The 21,824-nt window shown below is 36.8% G+C and overlaps 1 protein-coding gene across 1 annotated transcript in view; it reads right to left on the bottom strand.

The window, feature by feature from the left end:
* Positions 1-21,824, bottom strand: part of ITGA1 (integrin subunit alpha 1) — an 80,704-nt gene that overhangs the window by 36,074 nt on the left and 22,806 nt on the right. The window contains exons 4-15 of the mRNA XM_087927310.1: positions 21,484-21,572; positions 19,948-20,059; positions 18,043-18,170; positions 12,113-12,261; positions 11,806-11,956; positions 10,404-10,569; positions 6,425-6,498; positions 5,314-5,458; positions 3,124-3,266; positions 1,767-1,910; positions 1,366-1,623; positions 28-158 (exon numbers count right to left, since the gene is read on the bottom strand). Coding sequence (XP_087783436.1) covers positions 28-158; positions 1,366-1,623; positions 1,767-1,910; positions 3,124-3,266; positions 5,314-5,458; positions 6,425-6,498; positions 10,404-10,569; positions 11,806-11,956; positions 12,113-12,261; positions 18,043-18,170; positions 19,948-20,059; positions 21,484-21,572 — 1,690 coding nt within the window. The remainder of the gene's footprint in view (positions 1-27; positions 159-1,365; positions 1,624-1,766; positions 1,911-3,123; positions 3,267-5,313; positions 5,459-6,424; positions 6,499-10,403; positions 10,570-11,805; positions 11,957-12,112; positions 12,262-18,042; positions 18,171-19,947; positions 20,060-21,483; positions 21,573-21,824) is intronic.

Consider the following 21,824-nt stretch of genomic DNA (forward strand, 5'->3'; position numbering starts at 1 on the left):
ACTGATAGCAAGGTTGACTACACCTACCAGAAAAGAGCTGCTCCCCCTAAGCCTCCAATAGTCACATCTGTAAGTCCATCTCCATTTAAGTCCATTTCACCATGGATTGACTGTCCAAAAAATTTCATCTTTTCACCATCTCCACCAGAAGCGATACGCTTTGAAGAAACACAGTTTTATTATATCCAACCATAAAATATACTTAAGCATATTACAAATAGATAATTGTTTGTGATTCCAGGCCTTTATAACTCTCCCATATCCCTACTATTGCAGAAAATATGTAAAGTTGAATAAACATTGACATTTATATTGTCATAATGATGTCCTACCTAAATCCCAGAAAGATACCTGCATGATGCTTCTTCATGGGATTTACAAAGAGGGTGGGGAGTCCATTGAATGCCAAAGATCCATGAAAGATTGTGAAGAGCAAGAAAAAATAATTTGAAATTGGACTATGTGATCAGGAATGAAGTATTTGTTTGATAGGGTCTCCCACTTGGGCGGGGGGTTGGACTAGATGACCTACAAGGTCCCTTCCAACTCTGATTATCTGTTTGATCTGTTTGATATTTCTGATAATTCTTAATGGACTGAAACAGGACTGAAAAGTGATGATTTGTGGACTGTGCATAGATAAAAAAGCTGTGGGAAAAAGAGCTTTTTTGTAATTTAAAAGAGGGTGAAAATTATTTTTTAAAAATCCCTGGTGGTTGGCCATCAACTTTGGATATAGATTATTCCTACATTAATCTAAAACAGGGGCATCAAACTCAAGGTCTGCAGGCTGGATCCGGGATGCTTAGATCTGGCCTGTGGGGCTACCCTGGAAACAGCAAGGGACTAGCCCGTGGTGCCTCTGCCAGTGAAAACAGAGCTTAGGAGAGCCACATGTGGCTCTCCTGAACTCTGTTTTCACTCACAGAGGATTACAAGAAGCTGTTGCAGCAGAAAATATAGCTCAGGAGGGCCACATGTGGCCCTTGTGAACTCTGTTTTCGCTGACAGAGTGTTGCAGGAGGCGTCTCCTCCAGAAACAGAGCTCAAGAGCCTATTTTCACTGGCAGAGCACTTGGCCCACCATAGGCGCCCCCAACACAAGTGATGTTGAGCTGGCCACACCCACCCTGGCCACATACACCCCACCCCTCCCGAGGTCAATCACAACCTGATGCAGTCATCAATGAAATCAAGTTTTACATACCTGATCTAAAAATAAGACTATACACCTGCACAGAGCAACTATATTGTATTTTATGCTACTTGTTCCTTTCTGCAAAATGGAAGAGTTCCCAGAGGCTTAGAATGCCATAATTAAACTACTCTTGGTTTTGGAATGAGGCCATTGAGCCTGAGCCCTACCTGGGCATATTCTTTCTTTATACTCTTCTCATTTCCATGATAAACATACACAGCCCCTCGATGATCATCTTCTAGAGGAGCACCTATGACTATATCATTAAAACCATCAAGATTGAGATCCTTTACGGCAGCAATTGATGTTCCAAAACGAGCTCCGCATGGTTCATTTTTGTTGTGGTTTGTGCAATCCTTCTCTTTGTGTACCAAACAGCAGGTCTGTTTTACAGGCTCAAGTGTCATCTGATATTCAAAGGTTTTCTGTTAAAGAAGAAATAATGATCAAAAAGACCCATTTGATTTTTATTACAAGTCCTTTTGATTGCCTAGACATGCAATCAATTGATGTTAGACTGTCACTTGGATCCCCAATCCATATGATTTTTTTTAAAAAGAATCATTACCTTGTTTAAAGAATAAATGTACACCTTGCCTTGTTCTTCTTTCTCGGTCCCCATGTACATCGGTGCTCCCACCAAAAGAAGATCTGTATACGTATCCTTGTCAATATCAATTGTTGTAATAACACTTCCATAATACGATCCAATCTGTGATTTAAAAAATAGCACACCATTGATGCATGTTAATGCATAACAACATGGTTATTAGGTAGTATCATGAGTCTGAAAATGATAATTATTTTTTGTGTGATTTTCCCCACCAGTGAAAAAAACTAATGATTTCATTTGGATTAAGATTGGGTAAGAATTAAACAATCAAATTTAAACCATTTCTTTTTTTCAATGGCAACTTAGATTTGCACAATTTTTGTGTGCACGTGTGTGGTTAGATGTACAAGGGGAAAAAAAAAGAAAGTGAACATATCCGATTGAGGAAAAAAACCTACAAGTTGCCACCAAGGAAAGAAAAGTCTGCATTACATAATCCTTCTGTCCCCTACTTTGCTAGGTAATGTAATTCATAACTTCGTATGGTTTGTGTATAACTTGATATTGGAAAATATCTGAATGTGAATTGGGAGTGAGGAATAGATAAACTAGTCTAAAGCATTTGCTTTGAGATTGAAAAATATAACTTAGAACACTAAGAATTATTACAGATATAGAGTTATTTTGCTGCAGGAAGTACATGCTTGATAATACAAAGAAACTAAGCTGGGTGGATACTTCTATTTTAACACCCAAGCAGAGGTTGGCTGTTGCTAAAATCAGAATATTAAGAGGGATACAAAAGCACAATTCATAAGTCATATAAGTGCATAGGTTCAGTCTGTACATATTCTTGTTTGAGTGCTGCTTCTCTTACATAAAAATACCTTCCTTCAAACATGATATTGTGTAATTTGTTGTGTTTTCAAGTTGCTGCTAGATAATTATATTTAGTTGTGCATGCAAGTTTTGCTGTGTGAAACTTTTCTTGTATAGATATTTTTAATATGGATATTTTGAATGGAGAAATTACTTTGTAAAAAGCTAATTAGAAAGTGCAAATAAATTCTGTCTCTTTAAGAATGAAGATGAACTAAAATTTCCCAATTTTCCTATAAAGAAACTCAAAGCATGCACTGTATATTAGTAATTGTTAAAACAGATACACAGTCCTTGACAATTGGTGTAATAGTTTTGAATGAAGTCCTCACTTGTATTTCTTTTATGGAGTAAATGTGCAGCGCACATAACTTTATTATTATAAATGTAGTTAAATAAGGAGATGCTTAGTGAGGAATAAGGAGATGCTTATTGATTTTTTTACCCTTAGTGAAAGACTAGACAGTGGATTAGTGTCATAATACATAATTACCTGTTCACCACTTAATTTCTGGAGTATTTCTACTTCAGTATCATTCATTTTATATATGATAACTTGACCGGTGTGATTATAACGAGGTTGCCCTGCAATGTATAGCAGATCTCCAGGTGCAGAAGCTGAATTGACTGTATAACCTAAGGAAGGATAAGCACTCATTATACTTATAGCATTTAATAGCTATTTTTGCTTTACACACATACATTTGTCTTAGAGTAAATTGCCTATGTGCCCAACCTTTTTAAAACCCCATTCTACCCCACAAAATCTGAAAGGGATTTGTCAGAAAAAATATTGATTCTTCTTTAGCAAAATGTCTCCTGGATTTTTTTTTTTGTGTGTGTGCCTATCAGTAGAAATAGTTTCCACCAGCTTATAAAGAACAGGTATTTCTGGGTTTCTCAAGGATGTCTATTTAAGAATTCCTGTTATGCCAACTTTCCCTAATATGGGTGCCCTCCAAATATATGAATATCAGCTTCCAGATTTCATTCAAAGCCAGCTGAGAGTTGAAATTCAGATTCCAGAAAGTTATATTATCCACGTTTTAATTGTCTGATTCAGAATCTGATCATAGGAACATTTACCTGTTCCCAAAAACTTGCGTCTATTCTCTAAAAAAAAGAGTTTCAGTTGTGTCTGTTCTCTGAAATAGCATCTCCTGGAATCAGGTTGTTGTGTATGCTTTTGGTGTTTATAAGACCATTCATTAACTGAACACACCAGTAATTTCACATTTATGTTATTTAAGAACTCCTAGCTGAATAACATGTAAAGTCAATGATTTGTTTGCTCTCAATTTGTGGGGAAAAATTAAGACTTCATCTCTTTTTATTATTTGGGACAGAGAATCCGAGGGGTGACCCTGAAGAAAATAGGCAAATACTGTCACATAAACAAAGAGAGCTGAGCCATTCTTTAAATTCTGGGAAAGGAGATTGTATTTGAAGAGACCCAGACAGGCTGCTCCATGGTTCACTGAGATATAAAAGGGAGGAGAGGTAAAGCACAATAGGGCTTGTTGTTATTATAGTCTCTCTCAATATATATAATTGTAGTCTTCCAGTGGCATTTATTTTCTGATCTGGTTTATTCCAAAGGGCAGCCATTAACTCTGATTTTCTTCCTCCAAATTAAACATGATATCTACATGGAGGAGAATAATACAGGCACAAATAATGCATGCACACATGCACATACACAACATGCACAGAGAGAGAGAAAGAGAGAGACAGACAGGGACAGAGACAGAGAGAGAGAGAGAAGAGGAGAGGAGAGAGAGAAAGAGAGAAAGACAGAGAGAGAGAGAGAGAGAGAGAGAGAGAGAGAGAGTATGTAAAGGCAATACATTAGGGTGGCTTTTTTTAGGAAGAATTAATCTGGAAAGTGAACCTTTCTAAAGTCAAAAGAAGTTCATCTACTGGCATAGATTCCCTATAAACGTGATGGCGAACCTATGACACACGTGCCACAGGTGGCATGCAGAGCCATTTGTGCCGGCACACGAGCCATAGGCAAACTTACTCCACTGCACATGTGCACACCTCACAGCTGATTTTTGGCCTGTTTGAGGCCTTTTTTGGCCTCCCAGAGAGTTGAAGAAAACCTTTACAGGCCAAAAAATAGGCACATTTTGTCACTTCTTGTATTTTTGGAAATACTGGAAATGATGAAACAGACCCATTTTTTGCCTGCAAAGGCTGCAGAAGTTTTCCTCAAGCCTCTGGGAGGTTGAAAAAGGGGCCGAAAATCAGCTGGGAGGTGCAGTGCAGGTAAGGGGGACATGGAGGGATTTCATGCACATGCATAGGGGGCGTGAGGGGGCACGTGCATTGCCTTCTAGGTGCTGGCATGCACACAATTTTTGGCACAGGAACCCAAAAAGGTTAGCCACCACTGCCCTATAACATATCCAAAGTACAGTATTACTGTTGTACTGAAATGGCCAGAATTTTAGGAGGCATCTTGAATTTAATTTTTAAATATGATTTCCTGAATTTAATTTGATTCATAAAAGTAAAAAGAAGAATGTGACTTCTAGTAGAAGATCTTCCATTCTCTGGATTTAATGTACAATACAACCATTGATATCTGGTTGGGAAAGAAAGCCACCCTTGATTAAAACACTCTGGACTGGCATACATTATTATAAGAGTACAACAATCAGCAGTCAATTTTGCTCACCTAAGTATGCTGCAAGACTTTCATTTTTTTCTGAAAAGCTATCATCAAATGCATTACTAGTTGGTATTAGAAAATTGCTGTCCTTTAGCATGACAACAGTCCCATTCCAGTCATATGCCCCAACTGCTCCAAGCATGATCCAATCCTTTACAAACATAGCAGAGAAATCATTGCGTTACTATATTCTTGGAGATTTATCCTGTGGAATAAACCAAAAAAGGGGACCATGCTGGGCAACCAGCTTATGGGTGGACAATGTAGAGCAATTCAGTCATGTGTCAGCTTTTGCTGTATAAGCATAACAAAACAGAAGAAAGAAAATACAAATTCAAAATTGGTACACCAGCATGTATTTGTTCCAGATATTTAGTGGTTTCATAATCAGCATCTTTAAATAGATATCCCTCAATATTTTTTTGGTAAATATGAGAGGTCACTGAACAGATTTGCTGTGTTAATTTAATCTGATAAGTGAGCATAAAGCATAGAATATGGTCTTCAAAGGTTTCAACCCTTTGCTCATGCAATAGATCTTATACCATTCTGGACAAATCGTTCACCTTGAAAATCTCCAATGATAGAGAATTCACAATTCTGAATCTAAGATGAATAATTATCTCCCTGTTGTATCTCATCTATGCTAGATTAGGTTAGCATCTCAGATGTTATCCTGTTTCATGCATTCTGTTCAAATGAATCCTAATATATGGAATCAAAGTTTGATTGCGATTTCAAATCAGCAAGAGTCATCCTGACAGCCCCAGTTTCTTAGGCCTGCATATTGAATAGTCCTGTTGCTGTGATATCCAATAAATTCCATAGGAACATGTTTTTATCATTGCTGTTGTTCAGTTGCTAAGTCATGTCTGACTCTTCACAATCCATGGACCAAATGGCAAGCCACCCCTGTATCTTTGTCAGCAACCACAAAAAAGCAAAACCCAGCCGATCAGAAAGAACAAGGTACTTCCAATAAATAAGTCAAAAGTTCTTGCAGTTCACAAAGATTATTTTTGAATTGATTAGCAAAACTTATTGTAACATTTCTCTCTGTGGAGAAAGTATAATATGCCTAGTTTCTTTTCCTTCTAATTGAATCTAGTCACTTTACCTGAGAATAATGGGCACTGAAGCCAACTTGAGACATTTCCATTTCAAAAGAAGCTGCCTGTTGATCATTGGTAGCTATAAAACAGGAAATATTTATTGTTTTAGCATAGTTGGTTGAAAATGCTAAAAAAAACTGTAAAAAAATTGGAAACAAGAAAAGACTAAATTAAGGGTTAAGAATGTCCAGGCTGACTAATGAATTAAATATTTAGATATGTTTATGGAGAAGTCAGTGTGGCATCTTGAGTTAATAGTTACCATAGAGATGGCTAGGGTCACATCTAGTTTTGAGGCCACAATTTTCCATATGCTCACTGGTTACAGTAGTTAAAACATTTAATTAATCTGAAAAGTACAAATTTACACCCAACTTTTCACTTGTTGCAATATGTAACAAGTTTTACCATCCTTGAAATTCTCTGAATTAACTTTGAAACATTTGTATCATTATAATTTTAATTCTACCTCTGGCTTCTTTTAGAAATTAAGATTCTCAAGGAGTAGATTCGTGCTTTGGTTCAACATTCCTTTCAAAGCATTCCAGTTAAATTCAATTACTGGAATGGGAAAAATGCAGTGTGTGTAAAAATATGATATAATTATATCTCTGGGAGGAATAGCAGGAGGAAGGGTTGTTTCTCAGAGAGCAAAAATACAGCAAAACTTGGAATCTTTGGTATGCAGGAAAAAGGAAAAGGCGGAACCTCCTTGGTAATTCACAGAGTATATTTAAGAGTTATGCAGATACATATGGAGATTCTCAGTCATCCAGGTCATGGTTGTCCCAAAGGTGCTTTTTTAAGAGGCAACTGGACCTTCTGGTTTTTCTTTGAAGACATTTCTCTTTTCACCCATCCAGTCAGAGCTGAAGAACCTTTTTGGATGAGAAGCAAAACTCCTTCAAAAGCAAAGTCCAGTTGCCTCTTGAAAAAGCACCTTTGGGACAGTTATGCAAATAGTTGCTTTAGTCTGGCATGATTTCTGTCAATAGGCAAATATACGGCAACAGACCTGCAGGAAGGAAGTTCTTTGAAGCAGCTAGCAACTCATTGCTACGGCATCATTAAAAAGTTGACACACAGAGTGCAAATGTACAAGCAACCATTGTGCAACATTTGGAACAGGTGGAGTGCTCTACAACCAGTAGGCGTGCCGGTGTCAGGCATGAAAGACCAGGTCTACATGTAAAGGTTCAATAAAACTGATTGATTAACAAAAGCCTATGTAGGCAAATCTTTTCAATGAAAGGTCAGCATCTGCTTAGAGTAGATAAGGGTTAATGATGCTCAAGGGAGGGGTTGGACTTAGTTCTCTTGTGGCTACATAGAGATTCTAGGGTGATCCCTCTTTTCACTCCACCCACGGGTTTGGCCATCTTTTATCCAACAGCCAGATATGCTGCCAACCTCCATGTCTGAGGAATCATCCCTGGCAGGTGGCTCCTTAGAGGAAGCCACTCTCCTGGCTGCTCCTAGCTGCATCATCACTTCTGCCCCAGGTCTGGAAAAGCAGTAGCGTGGGAAGAGGTGTCATGAAACCCAATTTAAACTGGATTCGTATATCCCTTCCTGACTCTGTTTCAACGGGCATCTATTATCACGCAACACTAGTACAACCCCTCCAAAGTCTATAGAAAGTCCCATGTAATTATTTCATACTGCTTTAAAAATTGTGCCACAGTTTATTTAAACATGTTTTTTTTTCTCTCTTCACACAGTACAGAAATTGCAAGGAAAACTGGGGCTACGTGTGTTGCTTTCTCTTTTGTGCATATATAACTTCCTTGGAATGCAGCCCATGTTTACAAACAAAAGAGTGATTACTTTTGCATAAAACAGAAGCAATGCTGTATATATCTGTTAATTGAGATAAACTACAACATTGGAAGTCTCTAGGTACAAGCATGGTTTTCATAAAAACCGTACCATTTGAATAAGGTTCATAACCTAATATTAGTAATAAAATGGCAATTCATATATTTTAATGAGTGTGTTTTATATTTATTGTCTTCCTGGCACACACGGTTGTGTTATTCTTAAAGAAGCTTCAGTTAATTATTCAGAAAAGATGGACATAAGTATAAATGGAAAATATACACAGATGTTTTCCTTGCTGGGGAATATAATCACTTACACATTACTTGGATTGCTGCCTAACATTTTAAAGTGTTAGTAGTGCATTAAGCACTGCAGAGAAGAACGGAAGCAATCTCCTTGCTGCCAAGATAGTTTATAAACGAAGGACAGGATATGGCTAGGGATTGTAAAGGATTAAGAACAACCAAATGTAGGAAATTGACTAATATGGAACATGTCACAATTTAAATGACAGCAAATTCAGAATATCAGATGAAAAGATATCAGTTCAGTTTTGTAAAGTTTTGATTCCAGAAAAAGGGAGAGAGGAAGGTACAGTCCATCAATTCTCGTCTATGAGTTGGTATGATGAGGGCATTTATGTTACATGTTTTTTTACTTGAATCTGAGATATAAATGGCGCAGTTTGGCCCTAATTGTGACACAGAGCAGCATGAAAGGAAAATGGACTCAGTGCACGGAAGGACATCATCCAGTTTCAGATATGCCACCGTCTGAGAGGTTAGAAAGGCAGGTGATTCTCAATGAGAAGGCATGAGGACAGAGCTTAAGATAAAGGACATTGTTGTGGCTCTGGATATTTATCTGCAATTAGGTCTTTTGTTCTTGGCAGCCTTTCACAACCCTGAAAGGGCTTGTACTTATCTGGGACAATTAGTTTTGAATGACTCTTGGCTGTGAATGCATAGAATTCACAGAGCTACATTAAAAAAAATTGCTTTTATACATACTTTGTGTTTGTTTGATTTGAACAAGGCTTGGGTCAGAACAGACATAGCACTCTTCCTGATTAGGATTGCAACTCCTAGAATCCCCAGATTTGTGTGAACCCTAGACAGAGGTGGGCTGCACTTATGTTAACAACAGTTTCACTGGTTGTGAGTGTACGCATACACTGCTTTGGGGCTGAAACGGAGCTCCAAAGAGGCAGCTAATCTACTCAGGCAGCTCTGGTGAATACAGCAGGCATGGCACAGAACTCAGCTGGGCAGTGTGGGCAGGGGAAATGAGCTAGAAAGTTAATTATATATGAAAAGGATAGCGCAGGGGTGGGCAGACAGACCCAGACAGTGATCACAACTATCGGTTTGCCCAAACCTGGCAGCATTCTACCACTGACTCTAGAGGATTTAATAGCCATGCTTCAGCCATACACTGTACAAGAAGTAACTAGTTCAAGACTTGAATCTGCAAATTAATTTACACAGAAGATTAAACAATCCTCCCTGTTAGTAGAAACCCTCCCTGTGCAATCTCATCACATTTTCTATAATGAGGGTTGTCTCTCTTATCTGACTGTTCCCCAGGCAGCAGCACTTCAACCCTTCTCTCAAGGTCTTTCTCACATAACATCACCGTTTCTGTTGTCAGAGACCATTCCAGGTAAAAATCCATTTGTGATCTAGAACAAGGGTCTCCAACCTTGGCCACTTTAAGACTTGTGGGCTTTAATTCCCAGAATTCCTCATCTAGCTTTTCTGGCTGGGGAATTCTGGGAGTTAAAATCCACAAGTCTTAAAGTGGCCAAGGTTAGAGACCCCTGATCTAGAAGACTAGCATTGACTCACTACAAAACCTTACTTTCAGCTTGTAATTTTGGGAGAAAAGGAGAATCATTTATTTTTTTGCCAACTTGCTAATTCCACACAGTGCACAGCTGCTGCAAATTAAAATTACCAACACAAAAATACACTTCCCAACACATCCAGTAATAAAGTACTTCTCCACTCCAATCATAACTCCTCTAACCAATGGATTTTGAGCTAGGATTATTCTATAAATGGTCCTAATGCAGCAATTATTATTTGCTTACAACAAACAAAAAATCCAATACATTAATAAAACCAACAAAACACCAGAAGCAGAGGGGGAAAAAAAACATACCTTCCAAGGCAAATATTCTTTCTCCAAGAGCTTCAACAATTGTAAGGAGAGCTACTTCATTTGAGACATTAAAGAAATGCTTTTCAGTTGGCTTGCTTGCAATGGATTTGATTTCCTCAATCAATTTCTCAGGGTTTCGCTTCCCTCTGTTATAGGAGCCAAGAATCTGTAGCATGTGGGGGAAAAAATGAAGAAGCAATTTTAAAAAGTAGTGATATACATGTTACTAGTAGCTTACAATTGGTAGTGTAAGAAATATAAAATGACACAGACAACAAGTCTGTCATAGACTTCCCTCTCTAGAATAAATGCAATGGTAATGGTTAACCCAGACAAACAGCATTCAGATATGGACCAAGCCAGAGGTGGTATTCAGCTGGTTCTGACCAGTTTTGGAGAACTGGTAGCAGAAATTTTGAATAGCTTGCAGAACCGGCAAATACCACTTCTGACTGGAGATTTTACAGTATCCTTCCCCTGCCACACCCACCAAGCCACGCCCACAGAACCGGTAGTAAAATTTTTGAATCCCACCACTGGACCAAGCATGTGTTAATCAGAAGTTTCCCACCATAAGAACAATCTAGGATGACCTTTCCTAATCTGCCACCTTTGTGTTAAGATTATAAACTCAAAATTTTCAAAAATAAGTAATGTGGATTTTGGAAGTGTCTATGTATGTTGACTATCATCCATATTATGAAAAAAATACATAAAAATACATGAAAAGTTCTATATAGATTAAACATGGAATTATTATTGTCTGGTAGAATATCACCATATTTGAAAAATCAATTCCACAAAAACACATTGACTCAATTATATGTAGCTATAACATAGTAATCTAAAAGTATTATTTTTATGAGCAAGTATTAAGTTTTTGGACTGGGAAGACTCAGATTCTAATCTACCCTGACCCACAGAAATACATAGTATGACTTTGGGCCAGTTGCTTTCTCTTAGCCCAACTTCTCAGAGAAGAAAGTAGGAGAATGTCCACACTATATTCAAGATACACACACACACACACACACCCACACCCACACACCTTGAGCTACTATTGTATAGAAAAAGTGGGATATACATCTAATTAAAAATTAATTGTGTGAAACAATGACCTGGGTGATCTTGCGGCAACAATTTTCCATTGTTTATCCTCAGCAGTCAAAGAGAAATGGAAGAACACACCATTACTATTACTATTACCCCATTACTAGAGTCAACATGTACTTTAAAGAAAAATATAGACCCAATGAGTAATGAATAAAAAAAAGCTTGTAGCTAATATTGGAAGAGTACTAACTTATCAAACAAATTCTTTCTTCAAGGCAAATTGAAGGAAAGGGGAAGAATCATTTCTAGATATAAAGTATAGGTTTTTTTTGAATTAAACATAACTTACAGCAATAGAAAATCTCTGTATATTGTCTTTTTCACAATCCTCAATCACTTTTTGTAATCTGTAATTGTCATGAGATTCTCCATCAGTCACAACTACCATGACTTTTTGTACTCCTGGGCGGGCCCCATGAGCTTCTGTAAATGCTTCATTCCTAAAACGAGAATGAAAACCTGTAAATCTTCAGGCTAGAGACAAGGACAAAACGTAAGTATCAAAATCAGTAGGAAAAATAAAAAACGGCATAGTGGAAGACCAGCATAGTCCTTAATGTAGGCTGATACTTGTTTAGGAGGCTGTAGGCACCTACCTTGCTGTTTCAATGCCAAGAGCTGTCATGGTCTCAAATCCTTCTCTCTGTTTAATTTTGCTTGCTGCTACAAGCACTTCTTCTGTGGTTGAATATGCATTGAGATAAAATTCATGGGTTACATTTTCTCCATATTGAACAATCCCAACCTGGAATACAAAATCTTATGGTCATGAAATTTTCACAATGATGCCATCACTCACAAGACAGCAAGTGAAGAATTTACCTTTCCATTAAAGATAGAAGATCACCTGCACTGTTTTTCTTTTGTATGGTAAACCAGAAATGTGTTTACTAAGAATAAGTGTTAGGCTGTTGGACAGAGTTCAATTACACAGACGTGACTCTTCTTGCCACCTGAAGCATCTAAATAGATCACATACAGCCTTCTTCTCACTCCTTTGCAGACTTGGAGTTAGCCTGTTTCACCATGTTCCATCTTACCTGTATCTTATTGTCTTTGTACAGGATTCTGAGAACATGAAACTTATAAACCTTTAACATCTTCTCGGATTCCCATTTTCTTCAGAATATTTCACAGCTAAAATCAATCGATTCAATTGAAGGTCTTTCCAAAATCAGTGAATCACATGTTGATGGCTTTCTCAAATTATTTAATATAGGTTGCTCAGTCTTTTCTAAAGCAGCCGAAACATCTACCATTTCTATGTAGGACTTTAATCTGCATTGGACAATTATTTTGTTAATGAGTGAAACTACAATAGGCTGCATACTCTGTTAAATCTTCTTTCTTTGATATCAATAGGTAGATACCTTCAATATATTGGCTATTTTACAGATTTGCTGCATAGCTTGGTTGGACCTCCAGCTGATTCTTCCTCTGCAAATGTCCTTCAATTCCTATTGCCTTCCATATTAATGACACAGTGCTTTCTTCTATTTCTTAGTTTTGACAGTCTCTTTCCACACTCAACTTTAACAATGTGTTTGATTTCATTCTATGGTTCCTCTGATTTTCCATCAATGAAGTTCAGAACTTTAAAGTGATTCCTAATGTTCTCCTTGAAAATGATGGAAATCAAAATAATCAAAATTATATTGTAGAAATGTGTTGGCTGTTTAGTTTACTTCAGCTTGATCTGCAACTTGCACATGATCTGTTGCATAACAGGTCCTGAATATCTTTTCTGTTATAATTAAGCTGTTCTACCACTTTGTAGTAATAATACTGTATAGTCAGATTGATTTTTGAGTACCCCCTGTCTATAGGCATCACTGCTTTTGGGGGGCAACAGCCAACAGGTGGATTCTTATAATTGTTAATCAATTTACATTATAAAAGAAAGATGATAAGTAACAAAATAATAGTGTCTTTTCCAAATACCATTTCTTCATTTTCATCTGCTTAATTTTATGAGAGGTTCTGGTCTAAATGTGAGTTAAGCAATGTTCCAGTAGTATATTTTAAATGTATGCTCTGCATTGATATTTTGAATATGCTGCTTAGTCCAGCCATTGAGTGCTAATATACTCTGACTTGGCATATTTACCTCTTATTCATCCATTATTAAAACTTTCATACTATTAAAAGACTGAACATTAATACAATCTATCTAGTCATAGCCTTTTATAGCTGGATCATTCTATCTTTCAGTTTTCAGATGTGCTTCTCAATCTGTTTTATAGCTCATTCCTTTTAGTACAAACATCTTTGTTTACTGGCTGTCTTTGATGCAATTAAACTGAAGAATGTAAGGGTCATTAAGAGTTAGGAAACTGATTAAGACCAGACCTTTCTACAAAACTTTTGGAGACTGAGATGCTTATATGTAAACTATTAAAATATTTCTCCTAAGTTGGGAAGGAGGTTATTCCGTGTAATAAGGGATGTGAATATTAGTGAAATTCTATCAGTCTATTTTCTACCAGTCCAGTGTGTATTTTACTATATCTTGGTTGTTCATTTTTTGATACTTTGTAAACCACTTATAAACATTATATAGAAATGACTTACAAAGTTTCAGTAATGAGTAAAAGCTAAAGAATTTATAAAAATGAGCAAAAAAAGGAATGTTCTTCAAATTTCTGATGATATATTTGCTTTTCCCTTGTCTATCGATTTCCTGCAATTGGTGCTAGTTGATTATTATGGAAATTGGGATGGACTTCGGGTCTGTTCCAGCAACATTCTTCTTTTCAGTTCTTAAACTTACTAGATACAATTTAGTATATCTGATTCTACTGATCTTCTATTTGACAAGATTGTGTTCCTAGTAAATTGTATAGATTTCTCCCATGCTTGTACAACATATAATGTTCCTCTTGAAATGTTTGTGCTGACAGGAGGTTGTAGGGACATATGCTTTATAGTGATGGCATCCCAAAGTAGGGTTCCTATTCCTAGCTGTTGATCTGGAAACAAGGACAAGCACACCCATACTTACACAGAAAGAACTAAGATCATGTCAGTTCTTGAAAATTCTAAAGTTCTATCAGAGGGAATGATAGAAAGTTGTAACAAAGTTATGGCTTTCCTGTTTTTGAACCTACAACTACAAAAATGGATAGCATGGCAATCCAATCCCTGATGACAGTCTACATTTCTTCCATGGACATTCCAATAAAATGCATTTATTTAATGCACTTCATGCTTGTCTAAGTGCATGCCATTCAAGAACTGTGACTGTGATATGTGGTATATCATTTCCATGATCATGTCCACTCATGCTATACATTGTATTGATTGATTGATTGATTGATTGATTGTCTGCTCTTGCAATTCATGGTATTCTTACCAATAACCTCTCCAACTCGGTAATTTGAAGATTTAATTTCTCAGAGTATCCATAAATAATCATTGGCTACCAAATGATGGATGTGACCAGGTGATCAAGCCCCACCTCTTTTAAACATGTCTCACATGCTTTGCAAGCACATAAAAAAGTGCACATACTATTTGCACATACTATTATTAAAGCTAAAAAACTGCTTTGGGTGTTCCTGCCTCTTCCTCTTGCTCAATATCCAACATTAACAGCCATACATTATCACAAGGGAAATGATTGCTTTAAATATTCCAATCATTATTATCACAGAAATAATCTTGGTCTTCATGATGTCATCTATATACGCAATTACCTTCCTTCAAGGATCAACCTCCCCTTTTTACTTCTCCAGTACATTGTCTACTTTTATCTATTCTGGATCCTAAAATGACAAAACTTCACCCATACTTCAACTCAACTGTGAATTCACAAAGCTTGCTGGTTCATTTTATCTTTCTCTTCTTAATGTTTGAGGTTAAACCATTTTTTAAACTTTCTATTTGTAGTTTTCCTAAGGCTTTTTACCTTTGTCTAACAGAATGGTGTGGTCTTCATATTTTAAACTGTTCCTGATTTGACCTCCAATTTTGATTGCAGCTGTTATATATTCTGAAAGTGGCATTCTTGAATACATTCAATGTAAAAGCTAAACAGATACGGGGACAATGTGTATCCTTGTCTGTTTATTCTGTTTCTCCTAATTCTGCCCTTACTTTGTTCATTGTAAAAAATTCTTCAAAACAATCATCAGTAGTTCTAACATGACCTGCTCTCTTAAAAACCTTAAATGTTCTCTCCAATACAATTTTGTGTTAGTTATCTCATCATACATATTCCTCTGCCTTTTCTGAAAACTTTTCTGCTCATTTGACATTTTTCTGACCATATATGGCTTCATTCTTCATTGTAAGATCTTAAGCAAACCTTTGTTTATGTAAGAAATGAGTGTAATATTTTGAAAGTATGTGGAGATACACCAATTTTTCAATCTATGTCCCATGGTGTTGTTTCACATTTGTTGATGTACAGCTGTTCATACTTTAAATGTTTCTTTTCAGAAAGCTTTCAATAGTTCAGTCAGTTCATCTCTGATACTTTTCTACAAATAGTTTATTCTCTCATATATCATTTTTAAGTGGAGTCAGTTCCTACATGCATTCTCTCTATATAAATTGATTTATGTTACTTACTTACTTAAAAGTTTTCTATGGCTGGACATCTTAAGACACAATTCTGGATAACCATACAAATGTTTTTTGTCATTCTATACAAATCCTAACTTGAAAATATTTCCGTATAGTCTTTCAATTGTTCTTCAACCACATTTTCTTTCTCTATGTCCTATCTCCCATATACACATACCCTATATTCCCATCATGCTATTTCTTTCAAGGTAAGCAATATTATGTAAAAATACCTACATACAAAGAAACAAAGCTATGAGACAGGAGAAAACAAAAGGAAATATAACTATGTCTAGTTTACAACTCCCCAATTCACTATATTTTTCTATCCTTGCAAACCATCTTTGCTTTTAGTACATCCCCATGCTGATTCATACATTTTTTTTTGCTCTTTGAACTTCTCACCTCTCTGTTGCTAAGATCTCATAGGCATCTGCAACTTTCTCAGTCTTCCTCTCAGCTCATATAGTTATTTTATGTCTTAGCCCTAATTCACTCTGTATTTATGATCAAGTTACGGCAACAGACTTATTTTATCCAAAAGGATGATATACTTTTGATCACCCACTCATTCTTGATCTTATCTCTTCTGCTTTTACCATACATACTTCTTAATCACCCAACTCCTACCGCATGCAACCACAGGCAGAACTACATTATCGTTGTGCCATTGTCTCTCTATCCACTTTTCTACTACAAAGCGCAGCTGTCCGTACAATAGAAGAATAGGAAGCCTACAAAGAGCATCCACACAGCAAAACTATGGGCCTATCAGCCTATGGACTGGGAATTTGAAAAGACTCTTGAAACTATTAAAATGTCTCAGCAGGTGGCAGCATCTGGAAGAATTTCTGGAAGAAGCACCTGGAAGAATCTTGGATGCTTAGCAGAGTTACTTCTGATACATACTTTGAAAGAAAACTTTTGGGAAATGGCAGGTCTGGAAGCTGCATTTGGGCAGTAGGGGGAAAAAATTATGGAGGAAGGTAATGTAGTGGTGGTATTCGACTGGTTCGTCCCGGTTCTGGCGAGCCGGTACAGTGATGAGCAGCGGAGACTGAACCGTTTCTCTCTGCCGCTTTGCTATTCGGCTCATCCACCCGCCCAGGCTCCCATACTCATTTTTATCTGCTGAATTTGAAGTGCAGCTACTTTACGCAGCACAGAACAGTGTTGCGTGGCAGCTGCTGAAGCAACTGGGATCATGCAGGCTTGCAGGAGGAGAGTTAGAACACCTCTGTGCCTGTGCAAAGTGTGTGTTTGGTGAGCGCATGCACGCAAAGTGTGTTCATACACGCAAAGCACACCCACTAAGCCATGCCCATCAAACCGGTGGCAAAAATATTTGAATCCCACTACTGAGGTAATGGCATATATTACTTCAAATATGATTTCAACATTTTATAGTTTTGACCTGGCCACATATAAAACAATGAAATAAGTGTAAGGAGGAGTTTCTCTGTACACTAACGCAGAACCAGTATGATTTTCCCCAAGGACATAGCATTTAACAGATGGTTCTTTCATTGCCATGTCTGTGTTTTATGCAAATATGCATTTTTTCTAAACTGCCCATCTCCCCCAAAGAGGGATTTTGTTCATTTGTGATAGGATTCGGGCCTTTTTCATTGGAACTATAAATGTTTCTTAGCTTTGCATAACATGTGAAGAGATTATGAAAAGTTTCTGTTGATGACTGAGATGAACATCTGACTCTGAAAGTTGATTATTAGTAATACAGTTCTTTCCAGGTGATATGGGGTCCTTAACTGTTCCATTTGATATTTATGCATTAACTGACATATGTAAGAAACTATAATAGACTTCTTGTCTATTAGAGAACCACTGCCTAGATTGATAAATTAGAAAAATTTATATTATTGCAGATATCCTTGATTGTATAGCTATGCTATAGATCAAATAAAATAAAATGAAATATAAAACATTTGCCTTAGTGTACCTGTGTATCGTGGGGGCCTATACTCATATTTTGCAGTATTCTTTTCAAAAAATTGGTGACATCTTTCCATTCAAAAATACTGTTAGATCCATCAAGAACGAAAACAATATCCAGCTGGGACTTGCATTCTGCAAAAGGAAACATAAAATAAGGAAATGTTCAAAGCACATAGTGGTTTTTCTGTTAAATTGACACCCTGCTTTAATTTCAAAATAAATTACTTTTAAGTAAACCATAAGAGATATGAAATATCTCAGATACAATTTATATGTAAGATGAAAGATGAAGTGCTATGAGTTTCTAACTTCCATTGCACTATTACCTATTTTTCTAGTGTCATTTATACATTAGAGACCTATACAATGAAACACATCCAAGCAGAAGTTGAAGGATGAAGTTTTTGAGTTGCTATAATTTGAATCAGTGCCTCTGGATAATGTGCATAATGATGTTCTACCTAGTGAAGGGAAATGGAGGGTCATCTTCTATGGCAGGGCTGTTAAACTCCCGGCCTGTGGGCCGGATGCATCACACGCTGGCCATGTCCACAACCAGTTTAGTGAAGGGGAAAAAAGTCCTGATATGTCACATGATGGTGTTGTGACGACATGAGTTTGACATCCCTGTTCTATGGTATCACAGAATTCACTGGGCTATTTTGGACCAGTTATTCTTTCTCTGCCCTGCCTGGAACTCAGCTTATTTTGCCTCTGGAGCAAATGTTGGACTCATTGCTTGCTCTGGTATACTGGTTCTATGGTTCTAGAGCTTGTTAGAACTAGATGGTGCTAACTCATCATTGCAGGAGATGAAACTATTGATCTAGTCTAGAAGGTTTCAGATAAAAAAGCTTCTAGCATCTTGAGATGTTCTGCAGTGGTGATCTGACATGGCATTGAGTAGTTTTGTGGACAGAAGAGAGTATGGTTTAGTTAATGGATATTTCATGTATACTGGGCCTTTGCCAAACTACGTGGAGATTAAGAAATATCTCAAGAATACAGAGTGCTTTCAATTTTTTTTAAAATTATTCATAACTATATTTAAATGTGATTTTAATATATATATAGTTTTATCAAGATTGCAATACAAACATTCTACTTAAAATACATTGTATTTCAAAGGTTTCTTTGGTGTCTGTTTTGCCATTTTAACTATTTCAGAATGCATAATTCCAGAAAAGCTTTTCATACAACTTGTCACACATTATATTGATTGCCTTGAAGAAATCACAGATACCTCCAATATTTAGGACTCTTGAAGTCTAATTACATGAATAGTTTTCTGGCTCTGAAGTTATATTACTACATGCGTAGGGGTGGTTGCATAGTATCACTTGTCTATATAAAAAAGAAACAACTGCAGTGGCCTTGAATAGAAAAGAAGACTAAAAGTAAAGGGAAGAGGCGTTTATTGTAATTGCCCTCAACTAAGGAGCAACTTAAAGAAAGGAAGAAGAAGGAAGATGATAGGGTAGCAATCATATCCTCCAAGAAGGGCATCGAAAAGTATTTTTGAAACTAATTTTTTGATACCATTCAACCATTTCATTTCTGCTTCTAGGAATCAGCAGAAAGAATGGAGTCTTGTGTCTCACAAAAACCAATATAAGGACAATTATTTTGTCTTCTTGAATTTAACAGGCATTTAGCTTTGTGTGGTGGCCTGAAGATTATTTTAGACTGATTTTCACTTATGACTAATACTATGAACCTGTTTATACTAAAAATAAATTCCAGGAGCAGTAAGCATTTAGGTAATATACAAACAAAGATAACATTTACCTAACTTGGTCATACCTTGAAAATTAGTTTATATTTCTAACATAACTCTGGGTATATATTAGATTTTTTTCAAGTTCTACCTACGTTCAACAGATACAAAAACATTTTTATATATACATACCTCGCAGTGGAGCAATGGAATTTACAACCTCAAAATTGGAGCTAACATTGGAACAAATGCCTGTTGTATAATAAGAATGTCCACATTTATAAGCATAAAGAGGTCCACATGCCTATAATAAAGAGAAAAATAATCATTTTCTTAATGTTTAAATAATTCACCATATTGTATAGTAGCTACTTTGATATCCACAATGGTTAGAAATGTGCTTACTGAAATCCTAAGTGAAAACTATAAAACATTGCAACAGCAGTATGACGGCACAGCCACAACAGAACTGACCAAAAAGATCTGATCCAATTTTGGAATTCTGTGCAGTACAAACTTCTTATATTTGGATATTAAACAAGGAAGTTTAGAGAATACCAGGAACCCAACAATTCAACCCTGAGCTGCATTTATTTTCTACCATAGTAACAAAATTATTGCTCTGAATATATCTGATAAATGTATATCTGATAAATACTCAAGTTGTTTATAAAATAAACAGGCATATGTCCCATGTTCCTAGATCATTCCAATACAGGTAACTCTTTGACCTATGACCACAACCGAGCCCAAAATTTCTGTTGTTAAGTGAAACATTTGTTAAGTGGGTTTTCCCCCTTTTTACGAACTTTCTTGCCATAGTTGTTAAGTGAATCACTGCACGGGTTAAGTTAGTCACAAGGTTGTTAAGTGAATGTGGCTTCAGAGCAAAACTAACATAAGAGCATTTAAGTCCTGTGAAAACTCCATTACAGATCTCAAAGGAGGCATTTTCAAAAAAAAAGTACCTTTATCAGCAGAACTAAGGGAAAGATTGCTGAATTCACACACATCAAATGACTTAATGATATTTCCAAAAATCTCAGCACTGACAAGCGTTTCTTAGCACCTTATAATTGCTATTAGAAAAACATTTTTGGCCTGGACAGGCTCCTGCAGTGCTCTGCAGCCAAAACGGGGCACAGGGGACTGTACGCCCATACCCCTGTGCTGCAGGAGGCTGTCCAGGCTGAAAAGGGGAAGTGGGGGCACACACAGTCCCCCTGTGCCCCATTTGGGCTGCCAGAGGCACCATGGGCCAGTCCTTTGCTATTTCTAGGCCGGCCCTGTGGGCCAGTTTTAAGCACCCCGTGGGCCAGATCCAGCCTGCAGGTCTTGAGTTTGACATCCCTGCATTGGTATCCGGCCATCTTGTTCTTTGTGTGGTCTGGGTTCTTTTTACTGCTAACTTCTAAACATAATTGCTTTCTCCAGTGAATTCCCCTGCATGACATGGTCAAAATAAGTGAGACGCAGTTTTGTGATTTTGCCTTCTTTATATGGATAGAAAATAGCTTTCCATTATTGTGTATAATTTCCCAAAAGTAGTTAGATTCCAATCTTATCAGACCAAATCAACATGTTTAATATTCAAGAGTGATAGGAACTTTAATCCAACAATATCTGGGCAAGTCCTATATTCCTTCTATAAATGGGGAAAACATTCTATATGTGGTTATAGTAAATATGCATATTGTTTTTTATTTTCCTCAAGAGATATTTACTCACCAAAAACCCTCCTTTGGGATTCGTCACTAAGGTTGACCCAAGAGTCATATTCTCCTTTACTTCTGTTACTTGAGGAATTGAAGTGTCAGCTATAGATAGATTAAAAATAAAGTTAAATATGGGGATACATGCAAACAAGACATTAAATCGTATTGTGGCCTGTTCAAAACACCAAATTTGTATGTAAAACATGGATCTTTTGGGCTTTTTTTCCTTTTTTTTTCCTGTTCCCTCTTGGTTAAAGCTATGAAATACAAGTCAAATGCCTGGCTTTCATCCCAGAATCTTTGTCTGGGATAATGCTTCACATAGTTTTCCTGAACCTCAAAGAGAATGTCAAA

The sequence above is a fragment of the Pseudonaja textilis genome, chromosome 2 (genome assembly GCF_049901715.1).
Source record: "Pseudonaja textilis isolate UNSWEBS1 chromosome 2, rPseTex1.2, whole genome shotgun sequence".
In the NCBI taxonomy this organism is placed as follows: domain Eukaryota; kingdom Metazoa; phylum Chordata; class Lepidosauria; order Squamata; family Elapidae; genus Pseudonaja; species Pseudonaja textilis.